General features: G+C 58.6%; 1 protein-coding gene across 1 annotated transcript in view; it reads left to right on the forward strand.

Annotated features, from left to right (window-relative positions):
• The first annotated feature begins 6,522 nt into the window (after positions 1 to 6,522).
• Positions 6,523 to 26,926, forward strand: part of LOC126161227 (translation initiation factor IF-2-like) — a 98,945-nt gene continuing 78,541 nt past the window's right edge. Inside the window, exons 1-2 of the mRNA XM_049916969.1 lie at positions 6,523 to 7,286; positions 7,986 to 8,387. Of these exons, the coding sequence (XP_049772926.1) occupies positions 6,523 to 7,286; positions 7,986 to 8,387 (1,166 nt within the window). The remainder of the gene's footprint in view (positions 7,287 to 7,985; positions 8,388 to 26,926) is intronic.

Below are 26,926 nucleotides of genomic sequence, written 5' to 3' on the forward strand. Positions count from 1 at the left end.
ACAAAAACAACAACAACAACAATTCCGCCCTTCCCGCAAAGGCCATTTGGTGGCCCTGAAAAGGGCCGTTTTGCCGCTCTCGCAACGGAGGATCTCCTTCCATTCCAGAGCCACCTCCTTACTTGGAGCTCGTGTACTTGGTCACCGCCTTCGTGCCCTCGCTCACGGCGTGCTTGGCCAGCTCGCCAGGCAGCAACAGCCGCACAGCGGTCTGGATCTCGCGGGACGTGATGGTCGAGCGCTTGTTGTAGTGCGCCAGGCGAGACGCCTCGGCCGCGATGCGCTCGAAAATGTCGTTCACGAAGCTGTTCATGATGCTCATCGCCTTCGACGAGATGCCCGTGTCAGGGTGCACCTGCTTCAGCACCTTGTAGATGTAGATGGCATAGCTCTCCTTCCTCTTGCGCTTCTTCTTCTTGTCGCCCTTCGAAATGTTCTTCTGCGCCTTGCCAGCCTTCTTGGCGGCCTTCCCGCTAGTCTTGGGCGGCATCGCAAACAAACAAGAACGTACGGCAGCAACACCAGCAGCAAGCGCTCCGCTCTAGTCAGCGTCTCCCCACACAGTGGCACCCAGCGAAAGTGAAATGGCTTGGGTCTATACCCATGATGTGTTTGAAGAGCCAGCGTCCTTAAAAACGCTCTGTCTTACGAACTGGAACTTAGTGGTGCGTATTCTGGGGTTATATGGTAATGGTTAGGGGTCGTTTCTCCCCTGGGTTGATGATGTTAGTGGAGGCGGCGGCGATGATGATGTAAGTGTATGTTTGAGTGTGGTTTTATATGACTATCGCCTGAATTGGCGATGGATTGTGGTGATTGGTGCTCTCTGATCAGGGTTTTCGTCCCTTCCCAGAGAGTTGATGAGTTGGTGTGGTGATGCGTTTGATGATACATAGAAGTTTAATGATTTTTGTTTAATGATATGATAGAATGAGGGCTGTCCTAACATTGCTCTGATCTCCTCATTGCTCGAGTACCACGGAGCGTCTGCAACGATTCGGAAGGCTTTGTTTTGGATGATCTCCAACTGTTTGAGATTGGTGTCTGCTGCCATACTCCACGCTTCTGAACCGTAGAGCATGGCAGGGAGGATGATCGTTTTCCAAATTTTGAGCTTGGCAGGTGCTGTGAGTCCCCTGCCTTTAAGGAGTGGGTATAGCTGAAAGAGCCGGGCAGAGCCCTTGTTTCTGGCCTCTTTGATGTGGTGCATAAATGTCAGATTCTTATCCAGTTTCAGCCCGAGGTAGGTAACTACCTCTTTCCAGGGTAGCACCTGGTCGTCGTGCGAGATGTTCAGTATGGGGCGTTTGATTTTGTGGCTGAATAAGATAGTCTGGCATTTGTCTGCGTTTATCTTTATCTTCCACAGATTGCACCACTTTGTCACTTTGTCTAGATGTCGTTGTAGGCGGTAGGCTAGATAGTTGATGTTCCTGCCACTGTGGTATAATGCAGTGTCATCTGCATATAGGGCGATGTTACCGCCCGGCTCCTTCGGCAGATCATTTGTGTTCAGTAGATATAGGAGGGGGCCAAGCACAGATCCCTGTGGGACACCTGCTTCTATTTGTTTTAGTTCGCTGTTTGCTCGATCTACTGTGGAGTAAAATTTCCTTTCCACCAGGAATGAGTGAACTATTTTAAGCAGGTGAAGTGGGCAATTCATCTTTGACAGTTTGTATAGCAGGCCGCCATGCCAAACCCGGTCGAACGCCTTTTCAATGTCCAGGAAAATGGCAGCTGTGCTATTGCCCTGTCTCTTCTCTGTGCAGATGTGCTCCACCAGACGAATGGCTTGTTGCGTTGTGCTATGCCCAGCACGAAAACCAAATTGTTCGGGAATAAGGATATTGTTGGCAGATAGGAATTGTAGTAGGGAGTTTTGGATGAGGATTTCAAGTAGCTTAGACAGGTGGTTGAGCAGGGAGATTGGTCGATAGTTTTGAGGGAATAGGTGATCTTTATTTGGTTTTGGGATTGAAATTACTTTAGCAACCTTCCAGGTTGAAGGGAAATATTGTGATGTAAGACAGTTATTTAGGATGGCAGTGAGATGGGAGATTGCAGGTTCGGGGAGGGCCTTAAGGAAGGATGGTTTGATGTTGTCGGGACCAGGGGCTTTTGTAGTGCCGATTCGCCTGATGATAGCTGCAACTACACGCTCGCTGGTCAGTTCGAAGGTCGAGTCGGACCTGGCGCGAAGTCTGCGATGGAGGTGTCGTTCTACCCGCTGTTCCAGGGCATCTACTTCGTCCTCGTCGTCCTCTATGACATTCTCCTGGAATTGGAGCTCGAGGGTGTTTGACATGGCAGTCGCTTTGTCCTCTGGCGTGTACACCAAGCCGTTCTGCCCGTGTAGGGGTCTGTTGGCTTTGTGGGGTTGCCGCCTAGCTTTTATTATCCCCCAGAACTTTTCAGGATTTCTCTCAGCTGCCTGGAGACTCTGTTCCCACCTGGAACATCTCAGGAGTTTCAGTCTGGTCTGAATTTCATGGGCCATTTGATTCATACGTCTCCTATCCTGGGGGTCCCGGTAGGTCTGCCATCTTTTTCGCGTGCGGTTCTTATCTGAGATTAGTTGTGCTAATTCTGGGGGCAGGTTGGATCGCCCATAGTTATGTGTGATTTTGGTGGTGGCAGCCTTTCCACATGCCTTGATAATGTTGGTAAATTCCTCAACTGCCTGGTCAATTTCCACGTGGGTTGTCATGTCTGGCGCATGGTCTGGGATGTGAAAGGCGACCAGTCGCTTGTACCTTTCCCAGTCAGTGTACACTGTTGTGTGTGTTCTGTTGGTGGGTACGTCCTGATCTCCCTCAAATCTGAGCACCACGGGGCTGTGATCAGAGTTTAGACTGTTGACAACTTCTGTGGTGGTTGCCAGATTGATATTTTTTAACAGAAATATGTCCAGAATGTCCGGTCGACACCTCGAATCATACGGGAAGTGAGTGGGCTCGTCTGGAGAGACGACCTGCACTGCCGGATGGTTATCGAGGTATCTTAATAACCTGTTTCCGCTGGTGTTCGTGGAGCGGCAACCCCATGCCCTGTGCTTGGCGTTCAGGTCCCCTCCTACTATTGTGTTCTGACTGCCATTGAGAAGACCGTCCAGGTCGTGAGGAAATAGTGTCGTGCTTGGCGGATGGTATACTGCCACCAGATGTGTGGGGCGGTTGTTGAGAACAACTTCCACCGCTGTTGCCTCTGTGTTAATGAGTCTTGGTACAGGTACCTGGCGATGGCATATGCGCCGTTTTATCAGGATACCTGTACCGCCACCTTGTCTGTTGGGACGGTCCGTCCTAAGTAGTTGGTAGTTTCGGACATGAAAGGTGTCATCTGGGGTTAGATGTGTCTCACTGAGGAGAGCTACATCTATTCCGTGATCATCCAAGAACATCTCAAGCTCATACCTGTCGTGATAGATGCCATCTGCATTCCAGATGGCGATGGTGATATGCTGCCTCTCATCTTCATTTGCCATTGGAGAGCAGTGGCAGGATGTTGGTGGCGAGTATTGAGATTGTAGAGATGAGGTCTGGAGCTGTTGCGATTTTGGTGCATAGCTGGGTTAAGCCTTCAAGGAAGGCTGGTGAAATGAGAGACTTTATTAACGCCCAAATCTTAGAGAGCAACTGGAGTGGCTGTGGCTGTTCCTGTTCGACCTGAACGGAACGTTCCTGTGCAGTGGTCTGGCCACTGACGATGTTAATAGTGTTGTCGGTAACTGCTGGTGCAGTTGTGGCTTGGGCGGATTCGGCGGGTATGGCTTGGGCTGGTATGGCTCTTGGTGGTTGTACATTTGTGGCCTTTGATGTTGAGGGCAATGGTGTTGTCTCTGCGTTCTCTGTTTCAGGTTGGGTTGGGGTGGGGAGGGGTATGTATTGTGGGGGAGAGACGACCTGTGGGGGTGGAGTTCTTTTAGTAGGCACAGTTGCCTTGAGGGGGGATCGTTGCGGCTTTGGTTTGGGGGTATTTGGGGGGGGAGGAGTGCGCCCAGTTCTCACAACCTCGGCTAATGTCCTGTTGCCAGTAGGGCTTTCTTCGAAGCGTGGTTGATGTTGTGGAGCAGGTGGCTGCATACTCCGTTGGGGTTGGGGAGGGTTTGTGGTATCTGCTCTGGCAGGTGTCGGGGATGGTGGGGGGCTTACTGCTTCCACGGGGGGAGCTGGAGGGGGGTTGGGGTTTCTCAGTGGCATTCTGGGAAGTGGTTCCTGCCTTCTGGGAGCTGGTGCTCGTTGGCGCTCCCACGCCTGGACGATCTTTAGTCTTTCTGGGCAGCCCCTGAAGGAGGCTGGATGGTTGCCCCTACAGTTGGCACATATGGCCGGTTCTTCCCTTTTCTTTGTGCAGGCGCCAGAAAGATGCGGTCCTGCACATTTAACGCACCTGGGGGCGAGTTCGCACTGGTTTGCCCCATGTCGAAATCTCTGGCATAGGTAGCACTGTGTGGGCCCACTAGGTTTTTGGTATAACTCTACGGTAACTTTCATATGAAGTAGTCTCTCTACTTTAAAAATTTTTCTAGCCTCCGCCGTATTCAGTAGGTTGACCTGAAAATTGGCCGTTTTTCTTCTTGGCGCTGATACTACGTTTCCAGCGTCATCGATTTCTGTCTGTGGCTTAGACATTTGGTATACACCTTGCACCGGAAAGCCCTTCTCGGCGAGGGCATTCTTGACGTCCTCTGGGGTCCAGTAGGGCGTCAGTCTTTTAACGACGACCTTCAGAGTACTCTTCGGGTCGTCGTTGTACGTGAAGAATTCTAGATTACGCTTCCTGAATTCTTGCTTGAGGTATTGAAAATCCTCTGGGTTGGTAGCCTGGTATACGATGCTATCACCCTTGTATGTGGTACTGAGGGCACCCGTTAGTTTTCCCTGGATTTGCCCTATCAAGGTCGTGTACCCTTTTGTCTCGAACACAGTGATAGGGGGAACCCTTCGGCCTCTGTTGGTTCTTTGGTTTCTATTTTGCATGGGGCCCTCTTGCACCTGGGGAGCTACTGGACTTGTGTTCTCCAGTCCTCTGTTGCCGCCCTCTGACGTCATCTGGGTGGCATTTGGCGTTGGTGCTGCGCTTTCAGCGTTCGCACTTGTATCTGTAGTTGGTTTATGGGGGCGGTCAGATTTCGTGGTTTCGATTTCTGTGCCTTGGCTTTGTTGTGGCAGTACAGGATTTACCTGTTCTGCTGTTTCGACATGTTTTGGGTTTTCTTTTGCTGGGACAGGTGGCGTGTGCAGTTGATTCTCTTCCGCAATAGCGGGTTGCAGGGGCTGCCCAGATTTTTCCTGTTTTTGAAGCAGCCTCCCGCTTCGCCGCAGACGTCCCTCGCCCAGTGATGAGATAGAGCTGGCGTCACTGTCGGTGGCAATGACAAGATTGTCAGAGTCCGAGCTAGTGACTGAAGATGGTGATGGGGGTGGGTGGTCCATTGATGGAGAAAGAGATGATGATGAAGTCGTGATAGATGTCGGGTCCACACTGTGTGAGTCGCCGCTTGGATGTCGATCTTGTGGGTGTCCCATAGTGGGGCAACCGTGAAATGAAACGGTTTACAGAGTTTGTCCTATATTTCGACAATTTCCGTGCCAGTGACCTTTCCCTACACCTGGCAGGCGCGGGATACCACCAAGGGCCTCACAGTCAGTCTGTTTGACTATGTGGCTCGGCGGGTCCCTGGACTGCAGCTTCCCTAACACCTATGGCACAGAAATTCTCGAACAATATCGCTGATTTATAGTCGCCAACTCGCGGCGCGATGTTCTTCTTTCTCCTCGATCTATCCCATGTCAGAACGAGCGCTCAAGTGGTCCAGAATTCCGTCCCCGGTCGCGAGTGTGCAGCACGACTTTTGCTTTTCTAGAATCGACAGTTTTGCTTTTTCTGAAAAACACACACTCGACCAAGTCCGGAGAACCAGAACACAGCGCGACCCGCTAGCCCTAACGACACGGCAGAACACGCCGCTATAGCGCGAGCACGCAAAACGGCGACCAAGCACACGAGAGCCAAGCAACGAGGCGAGCTCTGGACAAAGGCGGCGAGAGCACGCGGTGGGAAATTCCAGGGCTGGAGCACAATAGCGGCGCGGAGCACAGGTAAACGCACGTCCGTCCGCTTCGCAGTCCCACCTCGGAATGGCACCTGGCACCAGTGGCACCCAGCGCGCCCCGCCGCCGCACCTTTACCAGCTCGCCCCGTTGCGGCCGCCGACCAATGGGCCGCGAGCGCAACCGGCCGCCGCACCCGAGAGCATAAAGGACCCCCACCCCTGGCGGCGCCGCCAGCCACACTCCACTCCGAGTTGCGATGTCGAGGCGAGAGGACGTGTTTGACGATCGAGCGAAGGGTGTGGCGGATCGCCGCTCGTCGGGGTCAGCTCAGGCGACTGAGTTGCTCCCGGCGGCGGCCCCATCCGGCCCCCCACTTATGACGAACCGGCTTTCGACACCTGACTACGACAGGACTGACTCTTCGGATCATGCCGCGCGCACTCGTGAACGAGTGTTCATCCTTATGAATAAACTCGCCCATGGGGGCCCCTACCCTGGTCGAGAGGCCGACGAGGCGGCTATATTCGCCCTCTGTAAAATACAGACGGCAGCCGCTCTACCGCACACGAGGCAGCAGGTGTTGGGTGTGCCACCGAGAGCCCCGCCGGTTACATCGCATTTGCTTGCGGTCCCGGCGGCGGCGGCCTCGGCGGGAGTTGCGCCGCTGGTCTCGACCACTCAAGAGGTCGATGTGCCCCCGGTTGCCCCCCTGGCCCCCGAAACACAAGAAGAGCCCATGGCTGCGCTAGCCGTGGCCACCGAGATGGAGGACGTCGATCTGCCCGACGCCAATCTGGCTGAGGCAATTGCCGAGTCAGAGCGTCGTGACACTGACCCTGACGCTGCCCGCGCGCCCAGAAAGCGCCGGGCTATGACAAATGACGATTCTGACACTCCCTCACAGACATCTGACGCAGCGAGGCCGCGGAAGAAGGCCCCTAGGGCCTCCCGCACCTCCACCACAGAGTCTGGGACGACTATCGCGAGCTCCTCCCGGAGCACCGCCAAGCAGAAACCGACGAAGACAACGCGGCGGTCCACTCGTCCACCTGCCGCCTCCCGGCAGCCGGACGAGGACGGTTTTGTTGCCCCACCCCGGCGGCACACTGCCAGGGCTGCTGCGCTGCAGCAACCGACCCCGCTGCCGACCGCCAACACGTTTGCGAGCGCCAGCGTAGATGCATTGGACGATGGCGCCGCGCCCCCGGCGCCTGCCCAAAAGAAGCCGCCGCCTATCGTCATCCAATGGGCTGGCGAGTACAAAGAGTTCCAGCACAAACTGGACAGGGTGGCCCCGTCCGCCGCTGTCAAGAACGCTGGCCGTGACCTCTACAAGGTCACGGTGTCGTCTAACGACGAGTACCGCGCGGTGATGGACGCCATCTGTAAAGATGGCCTCCCGTGCTACACACACCCCTCCGAGCCGCTCAAACTTCTGAAGGTGGTTTTCCGCCACCTTCCACTCAAGTTTGGTGCGGACTACCTTCGCGAGGAGCTCGAGGACATGGGCTTCGGTGTCCGGTCTACCGGACTGATGAAGTCCCCGCGCACGCACCGTGACATGCCACTATACCAGGTTGTCCTCGTTGACAACCTGGAAAATCGGAAGATTTTTCAGGTGCAGCGGGTCGGCCGGGTCAAGGTAGCGGTGGAACCTCTCCGGGCCAAAGGCAAGAGGGCCCAGTGCTTTTCCTGCCAGCGGCTCGACCATGTCTCCCGCTACTGCTCCATGCAGCCCCGCTGCGTGAAGTGCGCGGGCCAGCACGAGAGCAAGTCCTGTGGGCTTGCCAAGGAAGACAAGCCGACGTGCTGCAACTGCGGCGGCACGCACGTCGCTAGCTACAGAGGCTGTTCGGCCTTTAAAAGGGGCCGAAATCAACCGAGAGGAGGGGCTGCGCCCTCTCGTAAGGTGCACCCGTCCACCAGCTTTGCTGCCGCCACCAAGGGCGGCCCGTCAGCCTCCACCGCCCGACCTTCGGCGCAGGCGGAGGGCGAGACGCAGCAACCGACCGCGCCGTCCACGGCTTCGCCCGTGGGGGTGGCAACCCCTGCGCCCTCGCAGAGCGCGCGAGTTGCCGCCCCGCGCAGGCGTCGTCGGCGCGCGGGCCGGGCCACACCTGCCGTTGCGCAACGGACTGCCGCCAACACTCTGCCGCAGCAGAGGACGGCACCTCGTGCTGTGCCGCAACCGAGATCGACTGCTGCTGCTCCACAGCAGCCGTCTACTTCGGATCGGCCGCAACAGGCCGCCCCAGTGGTGGAGGCCGCCCCAGAGGCCCCCACCGCCCCCTTGGCCGCCGACGCAGCCGAGCTCCGATCGCTCTTGCGGTCGTTGAGTCAGCTGCTCGAGCAACTCCCGGTGCTAGTCACCGCGGTCACGTCGGCCCTTCAGGCCGGCGTTGCAACTCCACCGCGCCATGGATAATCGCCATATCCATGGCCTCACCGTTTGCACATTTAATGCAAACAGTTTGGTCCCCCAACAAGGAGAATTCAGGGAGTTCTTGCGCGACGAGGCGATTGACATCTGCCTCGTGTGCGAGACCTTCCTGAAGCCGGGACTCCACGTGAATGTGGCCAACTATCGGTGCTACCGCACCGACAGGTTGACCCACGGTGGCGGGACGGCAATCTACATCAAGGCGTCCCTGAAGCATCATGATGTTCAGCTTCCGCCCCTCGCTGCAATGGAGGCCACTGGGGTGGCTGTCACCACAACGGCGGGGGTTATCACCTTCGTTGCGGCCTATAGGCCGCCGAGGGGAGTACTTCAGGAGGCTGACGTCGACGCCCTGCTGGCACTGCCCGGGAGAGTCTTCATTGCGGGTGACTTGAATGCCAAGCATCAGCAGTGGAACTCTCGCCTCACCAACGCCAGCGGCCGCCGCCTCCTTCGCGCCACACAACGGCATGGCGCTATTGTACTGGGGCCTTATGAGCACACAGTCTTCCCCCATCGCGGCCAGTCAGATGTGCTCGACATCGCCGTGCTCAAAGGTGTTGGGCACTTCACGTCTGCCACCGTTAGATGCGCCCTGTCGTCCGATCACCTCCCGGTGGTCTTCGACATGGACGTCATCGGTGCAACCATGCAGTCCGACCGCCACAACTTCCGAGGCATAGACGAGGCACGCTTTCGTGTCGAGGTCTCTGACCGCCTTGAGGGCGCGCCCGATCCCGATGTGCAAGGGGCTGATGCAGCATTGGCCTTCTTCACGCGGCACACACTGGCTGCTGCGGAGGCGGCCACCCCCAGGCGGCCGGGAAGACCGCGTGAGATGTCGCGCCAACTCCCGCCGCACATCCTCGAGGCGATCACTAACAAGAATCGCCTCTTCCGGGAGTGGCAGCTTACGCGGCTGCCCGAGACGAAGCGCCGCCTCAACAGGGCGAGGCGTGAGATTCGGGCTGCCATCGATGACCATCGCCATAGGGACTGGGCGGGCCTTGTGGCCACCCTAACTACGACGGACGGTGGTGCTTGGAGCACCGCCAAGCGCTTCCTTCGTCGTCGCCAGCGAGTCCCGCCTCTCGATACGGGTGCGAACGTCGTCTGCGAGCCAGATGCGAAAGCCAGCATCCTTGCGGATACGTTCGCGGCAAACTTTCAGCCTGCTGAAGACGCGGTCGATCCCGACCACGTCCGCCTGGTGGAGGACCGCCTGCCGGTCTTCCTCGCTGCACGGGAGGACGACGACTCGATTGAGGAAATCACAGCAGAGGAAGTGGACTTGCAGCTCCGTCGACTCAACCCGAAGAAGGCGGGCGGCACGGATGGTGTCACTAACCGCCTGTTGAGGATGCTTCCGCCGGAGGTGCACCAATCTCTGGCGGACATCTTTAACAGCATCCTCCGCTCTGGGACCTTCCCTTCCGCGTGGAAACACGCGGAAGTGGTTGCCATCCCCAAGAGCGGCAAGGATCCACGCCAGGCCGCGAACTACCGGCCGATCAGTCTGCTCCCGTCACTCTCAAAAGTGTTTGAGAGGTTGTACGCGGAGCGACTGCTACGCCATGTGACGGAACAGCGGCTCATACCCGAGGAGCAGTTTGGTTTCCGGTGCGGCCACTCTACCACGCAGCAGCTGTTGCGCCTCGTGGAGCAGGCGATGCGAGCGCTGGAGACGCGGGAGTACCTAGGGGCGGTGCTTCTCGACGTCTCCAAGGCCTTCGACTGCGTGTGGCACGACGGCCTCGTGTACAAACTTTTTGCACACGGGGTACCGACGTCGCACGTAGTCCTGCTGCGCTCGTATCTCTCGGGGCGCACTTTTCACGTCCGAGCGGATGGAGGCATTTCCACCGATCGGCCGATTCGAGCGGGAGTACCGCAGGGGTCGGTCCTCGGCCCCCTGTTGTACTCCCTGTACACCGCCGACGCTCCGCGGGTGGCACGCGTGGAGTTGGCACTTTACGCCGACGACACGGCGTTGTTCACCCGCAGCATGAACGCGGCCGAGATGCGCCGTCGCCTCCAGCTCGGATGTGACGCCCTGGGCTCATGGTCCACGAAATGGCGCTTGAAGTTCAACGCTGCCAAGAGCCAGGCTGTAATCTTCAGCAGGAAGAGGCTGCCACCGGACCTACCGCCGGTCACGATCATGGGGGGCCCCATCCCGTGGTCGCGGACCGGCAAATACCTCGGGGTGACGTTAGACAGGCACCTGACGTGGCTGCCACACGTCCGAGACGTCAGAGGGCGGGCAGTGGGGCGCCTTCGTGCGCTCTACCCACTGCTCAACCCTTCATCGCCACTTCCTCCACGCCACGGCCTCACCATGTATCTGTCCCTAGTCCGGCCGGTACTGGAATACGCGGCTGTGGTGTGGGGCAACGCGGCAGCGTCGCACATTGCGACGCTCCAACGAGTGCAAAATAGGGCGCTGCGACTGGCGCTCCACAAGCCGCCTCGCTATCCGGCGAGACTCCTCCATGAGGAAGCTGGAATCCCCCTCCTGCGGGATCGCTTCCGGCAAACCGCCAGGGTGTTCTACAGCAATGCAGAACACTCTGGCAACCGCCTAATCCGTGGTCTGGGCCGCCAGGTCCACCACAGGCCGACGACTCGTTGGCCAGATATACTGCGAGAATAATATCTCGCAGCCTGCTGTCGCAACGAAGGGCGTCCCAATAAACGACGCCCAGTGAGGACAGCTCACCCTCTTAGGACACACTGCAACAAATAGATGTCGCCGCAGGAACAGCAGCTCAGCTGCTTAAACTGCCCCTACACCTGGCTTAGGAAGCCAGAGTTTTTGTGCGTGCGTGCGTGCGGCGCCGCCACTCCGCTGCTCGACTCGCTGCGGCTCGCACCGTCCTTCGTCTCGTCTCGTTTTCACACCACAGCCCATCGCCATGTCCGGACGCGGAAAGGGAGGCAAAGTCAAGGGCAAGTCAAAGTCCCGCTCCAGCAGGGCCGGGCTCCAGTTCCCGGTCGGCAGAATCCACCGCCTCCTGCGCAAGGGAAACTACGCCGAGCGCGTCGGCGCCGGGGCGCCCGTCTACCTCGCCGCCGTCATGGAGTACCTCGCGGCTGAGGTGCTCGAGCTGGCCGGAAACGCGGCCCGCGACAACAAGAAGACGCGCATCATCCCGCGCCACCTGCAGCTTGCCATCCGCAACGACGAGGAGCTCAACAAGCTCCTGTCGGGCGTCACCATCGCACAGGGTGGTGTCCTGCCCAACATCCAGGCCGTCCTGCTGCCAAAGAAGACCGAGAAGAAGGCCTAAACAGAGAGGCCAGGCAATCGGCACGCGGACCCGCCGCCCAGCAGCGCTGCGTGCTCCCCTGCACGCAACGCGCTTTGCCGGCCCGGCTCACAACAATCGGCCCTTTTCAGGGCCACCACACAAACCTACGTCCAAAGCAAAATTGCAGTCGTCCTCGCCGCACTTTACTTTAACTTCACTTCCACAGCCGCCGCCGGCAACAAGACCATACCAACTGCTACGATTGCAGGGGGGAGAAATTCTGCGAGGTACCTCGGTGTCACGCCTGACATCCAAGTGTCACATAGGGGAACTTGGCACAAACGCTCACGCCAGGATGCAGATCCTGTACCCTGTTCCCTCGACCCCGCAACAGGCGTAGCGATACTGGAATATGCGCGCCCTGTATGGGGCTGTGCAGCCAGATCGACGATGCATCGCCTACAGAAGGGTCCAAAGCAGAGCGCTCTACGACGGGCCTTACACGTCCCCGCGGCAGACCTGCATAGAACCACTCACAACACGATTCCGCGCCCTGGCACAAGCGTTCTACGCCACCGCGCGGAAGTCAGAAAATGACTGTTACGTCTTGACCCTTGGGCGATATGAACACCACAGGGACAGATGTGCAAGACCCGAGAGTCGCTGCTCCAGCAGTAGCACAGACAGAACACATAATCACTCTCAACAAACAGCAACGTCCGAAAACAAGCACAGTACCGAAGATAAGAACAACACACAGAAAAGAGGAGCAAATGTCCACAGGCGACAATAACCTCCACCAACTCCCCCTCTAACGGTAAGAGGACTAAAAGAGAGAAGAACAAGAAGAGCCGCCGCCATCTTGTCGTCCACAGCCCGTGTGGCCCAACACACACACACACACACACACACACACACACCTTGTTTTGTTTCGTTTGCCTCAAGCACCTCCACGCACGCACAGTCGCCTTCCAAACGACAAGACAACGACAGCAATAATGACCACTGCGAGAGGAGCGTGTCGACACACCGCCCTCCACTCCCGCGCGCCCCAAACAAACGAAACAGCTGATCCGGCCGCCTATCGGCACGCCTTGCCTCGGCAACTCCAACGCCGCCGCAAACACACACAGCCAAACCGCGCAAATATTCACCGCCTCTCGCACAACAACAACAACAACAACAACAACACACAGCCCGGCATCTCCATCGATCGATAAACAAAGCAAACACAAAACGCCCTCTCTCGCACACACAGCCACAAGACCCGCTTCCTTTCCTTTCTCCCAGTCACGTCACGTCAGTCAAACGAAAACGAAATGAAGAATGAAAGAAAGAAGGCAGGCAGGCAGGCAGGCAGGCAACACACGCAGCAACAACACAGACTCTTTCGCACTTTTCAATTTCCGAACAGTGTGGTGGCCCTGAAAAGGGCCGTTTTCGTCTCTCCCACGGCCGCGGGAAGGCCAACGCGGCACAGCACACCGGCTGCGACGCGCCTAACCGCCGAAACCGTACAGGGTGCGCCCCTGCCTCTTCAGGGCGTACACCACGTCCATGGCCGTCACAGTCTTGCGCTTGGCGTGCTCAGTGTACGTCACCGCGTCGCGGATCACGTTCTCCAGGAACACCTTCAGCACTCCGCGGGTCTCCTCGTAGATCAGACCAGAGATGCGCTTCACGCCGCCCCTGCGAGCCAGGCGGCGGATCGCGGGCTTCGTGATGCCCTGGATGTTGTCGCGCAACACCTTGCGGTGCCGCTTGGCGCCACCCTTGCCGAGCCCCTTTCCTCCCTTGCCGCGGCCAGTCATCTCTTCTAAATCCTCAAAAAAGCTCAGGCAAGCAAAACGTCTGCTGCAGCGGCTGGCTCCTCACCCGGCGCTAGCGAGTCGGCTACGGTCTGCGCCCAGCGCACGCGCCAGCCCCCCTATATAGACTCTGGCCCGCCCTCCCCCCACCACGCGCAACCGAGGGCATATAAGCGCACCACGGTGGCTGGCGCGCGCCCGTGTCGTCAAGGCAGCACCCGACGCAGCACCTCGCTCGCCTCCACGCCGCTCCGCTACCGCTATGGCCCGCACAAAGCAAACGGCCCGCAAGTCCACCGGCGGAAAGGCGCCGCGCAAACAGCTCGCCACCAAGGCGGCGAGGAAGAGCGCGCCCGCCACCGGCGGCGTCAAGAAGCCCCACCGCTACAGGCCGGGCACCGTCGCCCTGCGAGAAATCAGGCGCTACCAGAAGAGCACAGAGCTGCTCATCCGCAAGCTGCCATTCCAGCGCCTAGTGCGCGAGATCGCCCAGGACTTCAAGACCGACCTGCGCTTCCAGAGCTCCGCGGTCATGGCCCTGCAGGAGGCCAGCGAGGCCTACCTCGTCGGCCTCTTCGAAGACACCAACCTGTGCGCAATCCACGCCAAGCGCGTCACCATCATGCCCAAGGACATCCAGCTCGCGCGCCGCATCCGCGGCGAGCGCGCCTAAACACCGCGCCAGCCGCTGGGCACCGCCCACGCACGCAAACAAACAAAACGGCCCTTTTAAGGGCCACTAACATCACTCCGTCGCGAGCAAACTTTGTCGGTCGCCTCTCGCCCCACAACCAGAGAACCAAAGACAAAACACCGCTTCCACTTCCCGTCCGTCCGCCACAGCCGCTCTCCTCTGCCAGCTTGCTGGCGCGCGCAACAATCAATCAACATCATCCCTCCCCGGCGCGGCGCTCAAAGCGCACAACACCCATCGGCCGACGCCGTCAACCACACGGGTGGCTGGCCGGCCGCCGCTTCGTTTCGAAACAAACAAACAAAACAAAAAACCCGCACCAACGGCCAGCCAGGCACGCAGGCTCGTCCAACGCCACCGACCCTTTCCACATCTCAACGTCCCCCGCCCCCGTTGCAAGAACACACACACAACCAAGACAAGACACATCCGAGGAGAAGGCAGGCAAACAGACAGACAAACCAAAGTATTCAAACAACATGACACAAACCAACCGTCGGCCGGCCGCGACCAAAAACGGCGACAAGCAACCGCTACCGCCGCCCGCACCCGCCACCGACCCCCCGCAATCCAACCACCACGGCACGCAAACAGTATCCACACACGGGCATACAGAAACGCCAGACGGCACAACCACACCGCAACACGACAATCAAAACCTTCCCGACGTGCTTTGATGGCCCTGAGAAGGGCCGTTTTGGGCCGCGCGTCTCTTGCGCGCCACTAGACGACGGGGACGGGGGGGGGGTGGGGACGACGGAGTCAACCGCCAACCCTTCCTTTCCTTTCCCATTCCTTTCTTCTTCTCCTCTACTTCTTCTTCTTGGGCGACGCCTTCGCCTTAGACGGCGTCGTCGCCTTCTTCGGGCGCGGCGCCTTCGGCTTCTTCGTCGGAACCTTGGCGGCCTTCTTCGCCTTCGACGGCGACTTGGCCTTGGCCGGCTTGGCAGCAGCCGCCTTCTTCGCACCGGCGGGAGCGGCCGACGCCGCAGACGCCTTCTTGGCGGCGCCCGCCTTCCGACCAGTCGCCGCCTTCACGCCACCAGCCTTCTTTGCGCCGGCCGCACGGGCACCCTTCTTCTCCTTGCTGGCCGGAGCGGCGCGCTTCTTCTTGGCACCGCCAGCACGAGCCTTGCCGCCCTCAGCCGCCCCGCCGCCGGCGCCGGCAAGCTTGAAAGAGCCGGACGCGCCCTTCCCCTTCGTCTGCACCAGCTCGCCCGCCACCACGGCCGACTTGAGGTACTTCTTGATAAACGGCGCCAGCTTCTCCGCGTCCAGCTTGTAGTGCGCGGCAATGTACTTCTTGATCGCCTGCAGCGACGATCCGCCGCGCTCCTTCAGACTCTTGATGGCGGCCGTCACCATCTCAGAGGTGCGCGGGTGCGCAGGCTTGGCGCGCGGCTTCTTCGCAGACGACGCAGACTTTGCCTTCTTCGTAGTGCCGGTGGCGGCGGGTGCCGCAGCAGTCTCGTTCGTAGCCGCCTGATCTGCCATTTCGACGACGCGCGTTAACACACAACACAGCGAGCAGCGAGAGCGAGAAGAGACACGCAGCGAGCGGAGCGCACAGCAGAGGAATAGCCGCCTCGCGCCACAGGCCCAGCCAGTGTCGCGGGCGGGCGCGGACGGCCGAGAGAGCGGCCGCCACTCTGCGCGCCGCCGCGCCGCGCCTCCCGCGCTTGCTACCGCCCAACGTCCGACAGCCTGTGCGGAGCAGCCCCACACCTGCGCCACAACCACCCGCGCCTTTCAAACCACCGAGGATGGGGCTACACACAGCCACACCACAGTCGCCAACCAGTCGCCACGGCAGCGCCGCAAACCACGGCCAAACTGCAGCCACCGCGCGCTACAGCCTGGGTCGGCCCGCCGAGAATCGCCGCCCACGCCCAAATGCCGCCCCCACAGCCCCAGCCGGCGACCGGCCACAATGGCCAAACCTTCGGCAAAGGCCCCACACCGTCGCCGCGGCAGCCCGGCCAGCGCGGCCGGCGCCACAGCCACACAAGAGGAGGCGTGCGGCGATGACGGCCGTGCAAACGCACCTCCGCCGCCCCATCGCCCTCCCACCGTTTCCCGATCGGCCCGCAGCCGTCGGGCCACGTCCTCCTCCTCTCGCCCGCCAACATTCACAGCCCTTTCGTTCGTTTCCCAACAATTTCAATTGTGCCCGCCGCAAAAAACGGGCGCCGCCTGCAAAGCAACATGCTCCGCCGGAGCGCCCCTCGCCGCTTACGAGCCAACCCCTCGCCCGAGGCAAACCGAAATCCGCAACTACAGACCAACCCAATCTGCCGTCAGCACACACGACAGCCAACATCACGCGTTACGAGTTAGACATTAGGTTCACACGTCTCGGTTAGGTTCGGTGGACGTGGGTTAGGTTAAGGGCACTTGGGTTAGGTTAAGCATTCAAAACACACGTCAGGCGTCAGAGGTTAGGTTACGTTACGTTACATTAAGGTTAGGTTAGGTTAGGTTAGGGGCACTTGGGTTAGGTTAAGGGTCGGTGTTAGGTTAAGCGTCAAACTTAGGTTAAGCATTCAAACCACACGTCGGGCGTCCGAGGTTAGGTTAGGTTAGGTTAAGGCCACTTGGGTTAGGTTAAGCCTCAAACTTAGGTTAAGCATTCAAACACACGTCGGGCGTCAGGTGGCCGCAGCAGCCGCACCTACCTACCCACCCACCTCACGGCCGGACAGCTTGGCTTACTTGGCGCTGAGGCTGACCTCACCGCACCTCACCTCACGCTACGCAACGCTACACAGGTTCGGTTCGCTCAGCTTAGGCTTAGAGCTTAAGCGCCGAGGTCGGATTACGTTGGTTCACCTTCGGGCGCCACACTTTGGGTGTAAAGGTCGCGTCGGGTCGTCGGCACGCCGCAAAAACAAAAACAAAAGCGAAGCCACAGACAACGCCGACAAACGGGCAGCACGACCACGACCAGATACCGAGACACACGGACCACCCACCGGCCAAAGGGCACCAAACAACAAACCAGAGCACCACGTGTCGACCAGAGCAACCCGCCGCTCACGCGACGTGGCTGGCACCGAAGGGCCGCCGCAACTGCGCTTTCCGCGCCGGGCCGGATGCACGTGCGGCAACACCACCACCGCACACAGCCGCTGTTCAACATCAACCAACAACACGCCGCGGTCGCAGCCTCAACGCCAGCACACGTTTGCACCACCATTCACACGCACCGCACAAACAGCTGTCGCCGACAACACAAACACACCGCAACGACGCCGCCGCCTCTACTTGTGCCGGCCACCCACCCCACCGACGGCGCACCTGTCGCCAGCCGGCAGTCGGCAGTCGGCACGGGAAACGCACACCGCCACTTCGCTCGCGCGCACGCCACCAACCAGTCGTCGTCTCCAAAAACAACAAACAAACATAGGGCAGGCAACAAATCGCCTCGCACGAACCGTCCACAAAACTATCAAAGCACAGCCTCTGGCTAACGGCCACGACGCAGCGGCACGCTGCTCCTTTCCCCGCCCCACTCCATTCACAAAGTCACGCGACACCTTTCCGCCACTACGCGCAGCCGCACCCGACGCCCGTGGCAACGACACAACTACTGCACTATCCACCGTACACACAGCCAGCCAGCCAGCCAGCCAGCCAAAACCACACCAACGACCCAAACACGCACGTGCAACGGCACGCCCCAAACCAGTCAACGTCGACAACCACACGCACGGCTGGAAACAGGCGTCCTTCCACGTTGCCATCAAGCTACACACAAGACACAAGGAACCAACAACAGCACGCCTGCCCGCCCGCCCCACTCTCACGCCGCAAAAAGCACACCGAAACCGCCAAACGCACATTCCCATCGCACTGACACCGACCGGCTCGCTACCACCACACCTCTCGGCAGCCGTTTCGCAGACATGACACGGCGCGACATGACATCACGACCAACTCTCCTTTCCCCGACGCCTTCGGCCGGAGCACAACGCCGCCAATTCGCCACACAGTCACACACACTCACAGTCGACAAGCGCCCGCCCTCCCTGCACGACGCCGCGCAGCAAACGCGCCCGCAAACACATACCCTCTCCTCTCTCTCGGCCGCCCGACGCGCCAACCGCCACACCGCCAGCCACTCGCAATTGTGCACTGCCGCCAGCCACACGTCCAACACGCCGCGCCGCCTCCGGCCACCCGCCAGGGGGCGCTCACGTCCGCGACAACAGCGCGGCCCGCCGGGCCAAACCGAACCGAGCCGCCCGCCGCTGCTCTGCACATCTTCCTGCGCGCATCAACAAAACGAGGCAAGCGAGCACACCCCGTCACAACGCCACATCACGCAAATGCCGTGCCGACCTCTTGTGTCTACCGCCTAAATTGCACTCACCAGCCGCCCCTTCTTCTTCCTATCTATCTATCTGTGCGTCTGTGTCGGTCCGCGCGTGACGCCTCTCAACATCCGCCGTCGCCGTCCCCGTTTCCGCCCCAATGCCATCGTCGCGCCGCCGCCTCCTCCTCCTCCGCCGCCCCTGTCCGGCCCGCACCACACCATACACCGCTGCTTGTCCCGGCCGTTGCCACCAAAGGCGCCTACCGCAAACGCGCCACGCCGCAGCCCCCGTGCGTGCATCTCCGTGCCGACGCTGCCTCTCTGCCCTCCCGCACGCACTCGACCGACCGACATGCACTGCGTCGACGGCCTCGACAACACAGTCTCTGGGCTCCGCACTGCGTGTTCCGGTACGCGCGCTCAAACACCTATGTACTCATTACCAGCGATGGCGAGGCACCACACAATCTCTGACCAGAGAGTTTCTTATCGTCGCTAGTCTGCGCCACACGACACTAGTGGCACGTAGCGGGTCGGCAGGAACAGTTGTCATCTCTATGTGGCGGGTCGGGAGAGGTCGTAGTCAGTCGACGACAGTATTAGCGAGTGGACGATTGTACTGAGCGGGCGGCGGCGTGCTCTTCTCGCGACTCTGGTCTCCGTTCGGGACGATGCATATTGTTATAAAAGGTAAGGTAATGAAGCTGCATTGCGCAAATCTAATAATGTATGTCAATTGTAACTATTTTCTTCACAACAAAATGCCCCAATAATACTTTGTTTCCAAAGTAACTTTTTTTTAAAGGTAAAACCATTCATTTCCATTTAAAGAATATTTCCTCCAACAATCAAAAAATTAAATGTGAGCCGGCATTCATTGCACGAAGCTGTGTACAGGTATCTACAGTTAAGAGCACATATAGATGCAGTTTGTTTCCTCTTTTGCCTTTTTTTTTCATTGACGTAACGATCTTTTGCTCTTTTTTTTTGTTTTTTATTCTGATTTGTACGTAGGCTGTTTGTTTACATTTTTTTTTATTGGTAATGCCACGTAGCGCTCTGTGTGAAAATCACTGCCTGTGCCGTGTGCAGTCAGTGGCCAGTTTGCATTGTTGTCATATGAACCTGCTATAGCTGGATGTGAACAGCGCGTACCGTTGCGCAGTTAGGGGTGAGCCGCCAGCACTGGTGCATGTGAGGAGAGATATGGCGGACTTTTCAAATTACATATATTATGACTTGTGATGATATTAAGGGTAAATACATTGTTTGTTGTTCTCTATTAAAATCTTTACTTTGCTAACTATCCCTATCAGTAGTTAGTGCCCTCCGTAGTTTGAATCTCTTATTTAGCTGGCAGTAGTGGTGCTCGCTGTATTGCCGTACTTCGAGTAATGACGATTTTTGTGAGGTAAGTGATTTCCGAAAGGTGTACTTTAATGTTACTCAGGGCCATTCTTTTGCAGGGATCTTTGATAGTCAGATTGCGTTGCGCTCAAAATATAGTGTGTCACTTTAAGCGCAGTTTTGTATACATTGTTGTTCAAAGGGGGACGTTTCAGAATACAGGGCCGAAGGTCAGCCAGCGCTGCCCTTACAACGTTTATCGGGTTTTCAATTATGTCTCTTGAGATGTTCATGGTTCATTATTTCCATTCATCATATTATCGCGCGTTTCCCATCAATCTTCGTTCGTTCATTTTCTAGGGACGTTAACAACATTCTGGCACATTTTTATCATCATTCACGCACTCACTTACTTACGACTATTTGTGCGGGGAGGTTACACTTGGGTCCATTTCCATTTACATTCAATGTTGATAGACCTTTTTTTTGTTGTTGTTTTGTTGCTGGCAGGTTACAAACGCCTCATTTTATGTTGGTTGCAGCGTTTTTCTCCTTCTTCTAGTGTTTTCCCCGCTCTCACCACCGCCCCCGCCCCTCCCGCATCCGTCGGTCTCACCACGTTCACTGACAGCCGCGTCTGCGGCTACACCACAACACAACAACGGCCCCCTCCCGGCAACCCATTCGTTTTCTCTTCTTTTGCACAAAAACAACGCCGCACGCGCCAGCCGAGCGCAGCGCAAGCCACCCACACCGCGCCCCTCCCCGTCTTTATAGCCCCCGCTTCTTGTTTTCTTCGTTTGCCCCCTCCCATCTCCCGAATGCCATGCCATGCCATGCCAGCAGCGTTACGCGTGCCCCTCCCCTGTCCACACACTACCGCGAAACGAACAGCCTTCCGGGCCACATGCAGGGCACGCCCACCGCCATTCCCGGACGCAATTCTCGAAACAACACACACACACACACAAAATGAACGCACTATCCCCACTTCGCTTCTCTCTCTCTCTCTCTCTCTCTCTCTCGTCCCTTCCCTTTAACGAAAGACAAACAAACCCCAGTTAACACACTTTCTCGACACCTTCATGTAGGGAGGGAGGGAGGGAGGGAGGGAGGGTGCGTGCGTTGTCTCGACCGTGACGGCAACCATCGACGATCCATTTCCCCCACTGGTAAAACATGTTCACTAACACCTACAGACATCATTCCGTACACACACAATGGCTTTGCACACGAACATAGACGGCACGGGCACTGTCGTACATTCTTCCTCAGAACCATCTCAACGAACGTTACATACACATCCGGGAAAGCAAAGCAAAGCAACGCAACGCAACGCACACAATTCAGCCGTCAAAGGTAACGTTCACCACGGCAGACACTTGCCGCCGCGCCGTTACACGCATTTCAGTGCGGCTACAATACACCTCCGACACGGGAACGTTCCGTTGCTCTACACCGCGTTTCTCCGTTTTGTTTGGTTTTTTTTTCTTTTTTCTCTCTCTCTACTTTTTTTCTTCCCCTCTGTCCTTTCCTCCACCATTCTCTCCTCACGTTCTGCCCAGACATTCGACCGATCACAGAGGTTCACCTTTCGGTAACCGTTCTCAGCGCGACGGTATGACGGGTGTTCAAGACGTACCGTTGCGTGATGCCGGTGTACCGCGCCGATCGACAGTTTCCCAGAGGCGACGGATCGGACCACATCACCGACACACACAAACACGTGTGCGCACATTCGCCAAAGCGACCGTCGTCTTCTAGCGTCGCGCTTACTGTACTGTACTGTACTGCACTGGACTGGACACGCGTGCATGCATCTTCAATGACGACGTCGGTGTGCGTGCGTCGTACGCACAAGCAGACACAGTCAGTCAGACACGACTATCGAAATCAGAGTCGGAGGGAAGGTACATCATCGTGCGTGTCGCCCGTACAATGCAATACACATTGGTGTCTCAATGCGCGTTCATTTAAACGTCACTCACACGCCTCCACGCTGCAGCATTTACAGACACATCTCACCCTCGCCATGTATGGCGTGCAAACCGACCCGAAAAAACGGCCGTCGTTACACACTGACATTCCCAACAATCGCGTTTCGTTTCCATCCGTCACGTAACTAACCGGCACCTCCATCCAAAGGACACATCACCGATCGCACTTCCCCCACCTCGCAGACAGGTAACACCAACGAGTTGTGCGCACGTGCCTCCATTCCACGTCACACCGTGGCCGTACCCCGCAACACGCGACGCGCCCCCATCAATCAAATTCATCGCATCGGCCACCCCACCCCGTCGCGTCGCAACCAAAGCGGTAGCTATTGCCGCCGTCCACCCACTCACACACAAAACAACAACAACAACAATTCCGCCCTTCCCGCAAAGGCCATTTGGTGGCCCTGAAAAGGGCCGTTTTTGCCGCTCTCGCAACGGAGGAGCCTTCTCTCCTTCCATTCCAGAGCCACCTCCTTACTTGGAGCTCGTGTACTTGGTCACCGCCTTCGTGCCCTCGCTCACGGCGTGCTTGGCCAGCTCGCCAGGCAGCAACAGCCGCACAGCGGTCTGGATCTCGCGGGACGTGATGGTCGAGCGCTTGTTGTAGTGCGCCAGGCGGGACGCCTCGGCCGCGATGCGCTCGAAAATGTCGTTCACGAAGCTGTTCATGATGCTCATCGCCTTCGACGAGATGCCCGTGTCAGGGTGCACCTGCTTCAGCACCTTGTAGATGTAGATGGCATAGCTCTCCTTCCTCTTGCGCTTCTTCTTCTTGTCGCCCTTCGAAATGTTCTTCTGAGCCTTGCCAGCCTTCTTGGCGGCCTTCCCGCTAGTCTTGGGCGGCATCTCAAACAAGAACGTGAACGTACGGCAGCAACACCAGTAGCAAGCGCTCCGCTCTAGTCAGCGTCTCCCCACACAGTGGCACCCAGCGCGCCCCGCCGCCGCACCTTTACCAGCTCGCCCCGTTGCGGCCGCCGACCAATGGGCCGCGAGCGCAACCGGCCGCCGCACCCGAGAGCATAAAGGACCCCCACCCCTGGCGGCGCCGCCACTCCGCTGCTCGACTCGCTGCGGCTCGCACCGTCCTTCGTCTCGTCTCGTTTTCACACCACAGCCCATCGCCATGTCCGGACGCGGAAAGGGAGGCAAAGTCAAGGGCAAGTCAAAGTCCCGCTCCAGCAGGGCCGGGCTCCAGTTCCCGGTCGGCAGAATCCACCGCCTCCTGCGCAAGGGAAACTACGCCGAGCGCGTCGGCGCCGGGGCGCCCGTCTACCTCGCCGCCGTCATGGAGTACCTCGCGGCTGAGGTGCTCGAGCTGGCCGGAAACGCGGCCCGCGACAACAAGAAGACGCGCATCATCCCGCGCCACCTGCAGCTTGCCATCCGCAACGACGAGGAGCTCAACAAGCTCCTGTCGGGCGTCACCATCGCACAGGGTGGTGTCCTGCCCAACATCCAGGCCGTCCTGCTGCCAAAGAAGACCGAGAAGAAGGCCTAAACAGAGAGGCCAGGCAATCGGCACGCGGACCCGCCGCCCAGCAGCGCTGCGTGCTCCCCTGCACGCAACGCGCTTTGCCGGCCCGGCTCACAACAATCGGCCCTTTTCAGGGCCACCACACAAACCTACGTCCAAAGCAAAATTGCAGTCGTCCTCGCCGCACTTTACTTTAACTTCACTTCCACAGCCGCCGCCGGCAACAAGACCATACCAACTGCTACGATTGCAGGGGGGAGAAATTCTGCGAGGTACCTCGGTGTCACGCCTGACATCCAAGTGTCACATAGGGGAACTTGGCACAAACGCTCACGCCAGGATGCAGATCCTGTACCCTGTTCCCTCGACCCCGCAACAGGCGTAGCGATACTGGAATATGCGCGCCCTGTATGGGGCTGTGCAGCCAGATCGACGATGCATCGCCTACAGAAGGGTCCAAAGCAGAGCGCTCTACGACGGGCCTTACACGTCCCCGCGGCAGACCTGCATAGAACCACTCACAACACGATTCCGCGCCCTGGCACAAGCGTTCTACGCCACCGCGCGGAAGTCAGAAAATGACTGTTACGTCTTGACCCTTGGGCGATATGAACACCACAGGGACAGATGTGCAAGACCCGAGAGTCGCTGCTCCAGCAGTAGCACAGACAGAACACATAATCACTCTCAACAAACAGCAACGTCCGAAAACAAGCACAGTACCGAAGATAAGAACAACACACAGAAAAGAGGAGCAAATGTCCACAGGCGACAATAACCTCCACCAACTCCCCCTCTAACGGTAAGAGGACTAAAAGAGAGAAGAACAAGAAGAGCCGCCGCCATCTTGTCGTCCACAGCCCGTGTGGCCCAACACACACACACACACACACACACACACACCTTGTTTTGTTTCGTTTGCCTCAAGCACCTCCACGCACGCACAGTCGCCTTCCAAACGACAAGACAACGACAGCAATAATGACCACTGCGAGAGGAGCGTGTCGACACACCGCCCTCCACTCCCGCGCGCCCCAAACAAACGAAACAGCTGATCCGGCCGCCTATCGGCACGCCTTGCCTCGGCAACTCCAACGCCGCCGCAAACACACACAGCCAAACCGCGCAAATATTCACCGCCTCTCGCACAACAACAACAACAACAACAACAACACACAGCCCGGCATCTCCATCGATCGATGAAACAAAGCAAACACAAAACGCCCTCTCTCGCACACACAGCCACAAGACCCGCTTCCTTTCCTTTCTCCCAGTCACGTCACGTCAGTCAAACGAAAACGAAATGAAGAATGAAAGAAAGAAGGCAGGCAGGCAGGCAGGCAGGCAACACACGCAGCAACAACACAGACTCTTTCGCACTTTTCAATTTCCGAACAGTGTGGTGGCCCTGAAAAGGGCCGTTTTCGTCTCTCCCACGGCCGCGGGAAGGCCAACGCGGCACAGCACACCGGCTGCGACGCGCCTAACCGCCGAAACCGTACAGGGTGCGCCCCTGCCTCTTCAGGGCGTACACCACGTCCATGGCCGTCACAGTCTTGCGCTTGGCGTGCTCAGTGTACGTCACCGCGTCGCGGATCACGTTCTCCAGGAACACCTTCAGCACTCCGCGGGTCTCCTCGTAGATCAGACCAGAGATGCGCTTCACGCCGCCCCTGCGAGCCAGGCGGCGGATCGCGGGCTTCGTGATGCCCTGGATGTTGTCGCGCAACACCTTGCGGTGCCGCTTGGCGCCACCTTGCCGAGCCCCTTTCCTCCCTTGCCGCGGCCAGTCATCTCTTCTAAATCCTCAAAAAAGCTCAGGCAAGCAAAACGTCTGCTGCAGCGGCTGGCTCCTCACCCGGCGCTAGCGAGTCGGCTACGGTCTGCGCCCAGCGCACGCGCCAGCCCCCCTATATAGACTCTGGCCCGCCCTCCCCCCACCACGCGCAACCGAGGGCATATAAGCGCACCACGGTGGCTGGCGCGCGCCCGTGTCGTCAAGGCAGCACCCGACGCAGCACCTCGCTCGCCTCCACGCCGCTCCGCTACCGCTATGGCCCGCACAAAGCAAACGGCCCGCAAGTCCACCGGCGGAAAGGCGCCGCGCAAACAGCTCGCCACCAAGGCGGCGAGGAAGAGCGCGCCCGCCACCGGCGGCGTCAAGAAGCCCCACCGCTACAGGCCGGGCACCGTCGCCCTGCGAGAAATCAGGCGCTACCAGAAGAGCACAGAGCTGCTCATCCGCAAGCTGCCATTCCAGCGCCTAGTGCGCGAGATCGCCCAGGACTTCAAGACCGACCTGCGCTTCCAGAGCTCCGCGGTCATGGCCCTGCAGGAGGCCAGCGAGGCCTACCTCGTCGGCCTCTTCGAAGACACCAACCTGTGCGCAATCCACGCCAAGCGCGTCACCATCATGCCCAAGGACATCCAGCTCGCGCGCCGCATCCGCGGCGAGCGCGCCTAAACACCGCGCCAGCCGCTGGGCACCGCCCACGCACGCAAACAAACAAAACGGCCCTTTTAAGGGCCACTAACATCACTCCGTCGCGAGCAAACTTTGTCGGTCGCCTCTCGCCCCACAACCAGAGAACCAAAGACAAAACACCGCTTCCACTTCCCGTCCGTCCGCCACAGCCGCTCTCCTCTGCCAGCTTGCTGGCGCGCGCAACAATCAATCAACATCATCCCTCCCCGGCGCGGCGCTCAAAGCGCACAACACCCATCGGCCGACGCCGTCAACCACACGGGTGGCTGGCCGGCCGCCGCTTCGTTTCGAAACAAACAAACAAAACAAAAAACCCGCACCAACGGCCAGCCAGGCACGCAGGCTCGTCCAACGCCACCGACCCTTTCCACATCTCAACGTCCCCCGCCCCCGTTGCAAGAACACACACACAACCAAGACAAGACACATCCGAGGAGAAGGCAGGCAAACAGACAGACAAACCAAAGTATTCAAACAACATGACACAAACCAACCGTCGGCCGGCCGCGACCAAAAACGGCGACAAGCAACCGCTACCGCCGCCCGCACCCGCCACCGACCCCCCGCAATCCAACCACCACGGCACGCAAACAGTATCCACACACGGGCATACAGAAACGCCAGACGGCACAACCACACCGCAACACGACAATCAAAACCTTCCCGACGTGCTTTGATGGCCCTGAGAAGGGCCGTTTTGGGCCGCGCGTCTCTTGCGCGCCACTAGACGACGGGGACGGGGGGGGGGTGGGGACGACGGAGTCAACCGCCAACCCTTCCTTTCCTTTCCCATTCCTTTCTTCTTCTCCTCTACTTCTTCTTCTTGGGCGACGCCTTCGCCTTAGACGGCGTCGTCGCCTTCTTCGGGCGCGGCGCCTTCGGCTTCTTCGTCGGAACCTTGGCGGCCTTCTTCGCCTTCGACGGCGACTTGGCCTTGGCCGGCTTGGCAGCAGCCGCCTTCTTCGCACCGGCGGGAGCGGCCGACGCCGCAGACGCCTTCTTGGCGGCGCCCGCCTTCCGACCAGTCGCCGCCTTCACGCCACCAGCCTT

The sequence above is a fragment of the Schistocerca cancellata genome, unplaced genomic scaffold, assembly GCF_023864275.1.
Source record: "Schistocerca cancellata isolate TAMUIC-IGC-003103 unplaced genomic scaffold, iqSchCanc2.1 HiC_scaffold_1173, whole genome shotgun sequence".
Classification (NCBI taxonomy): Eukaryota; Metazoa; Arthropoda; class Insecta; order Orthoptera; family Acrididae; genus Schistocerca; species Schistocerca cancellata.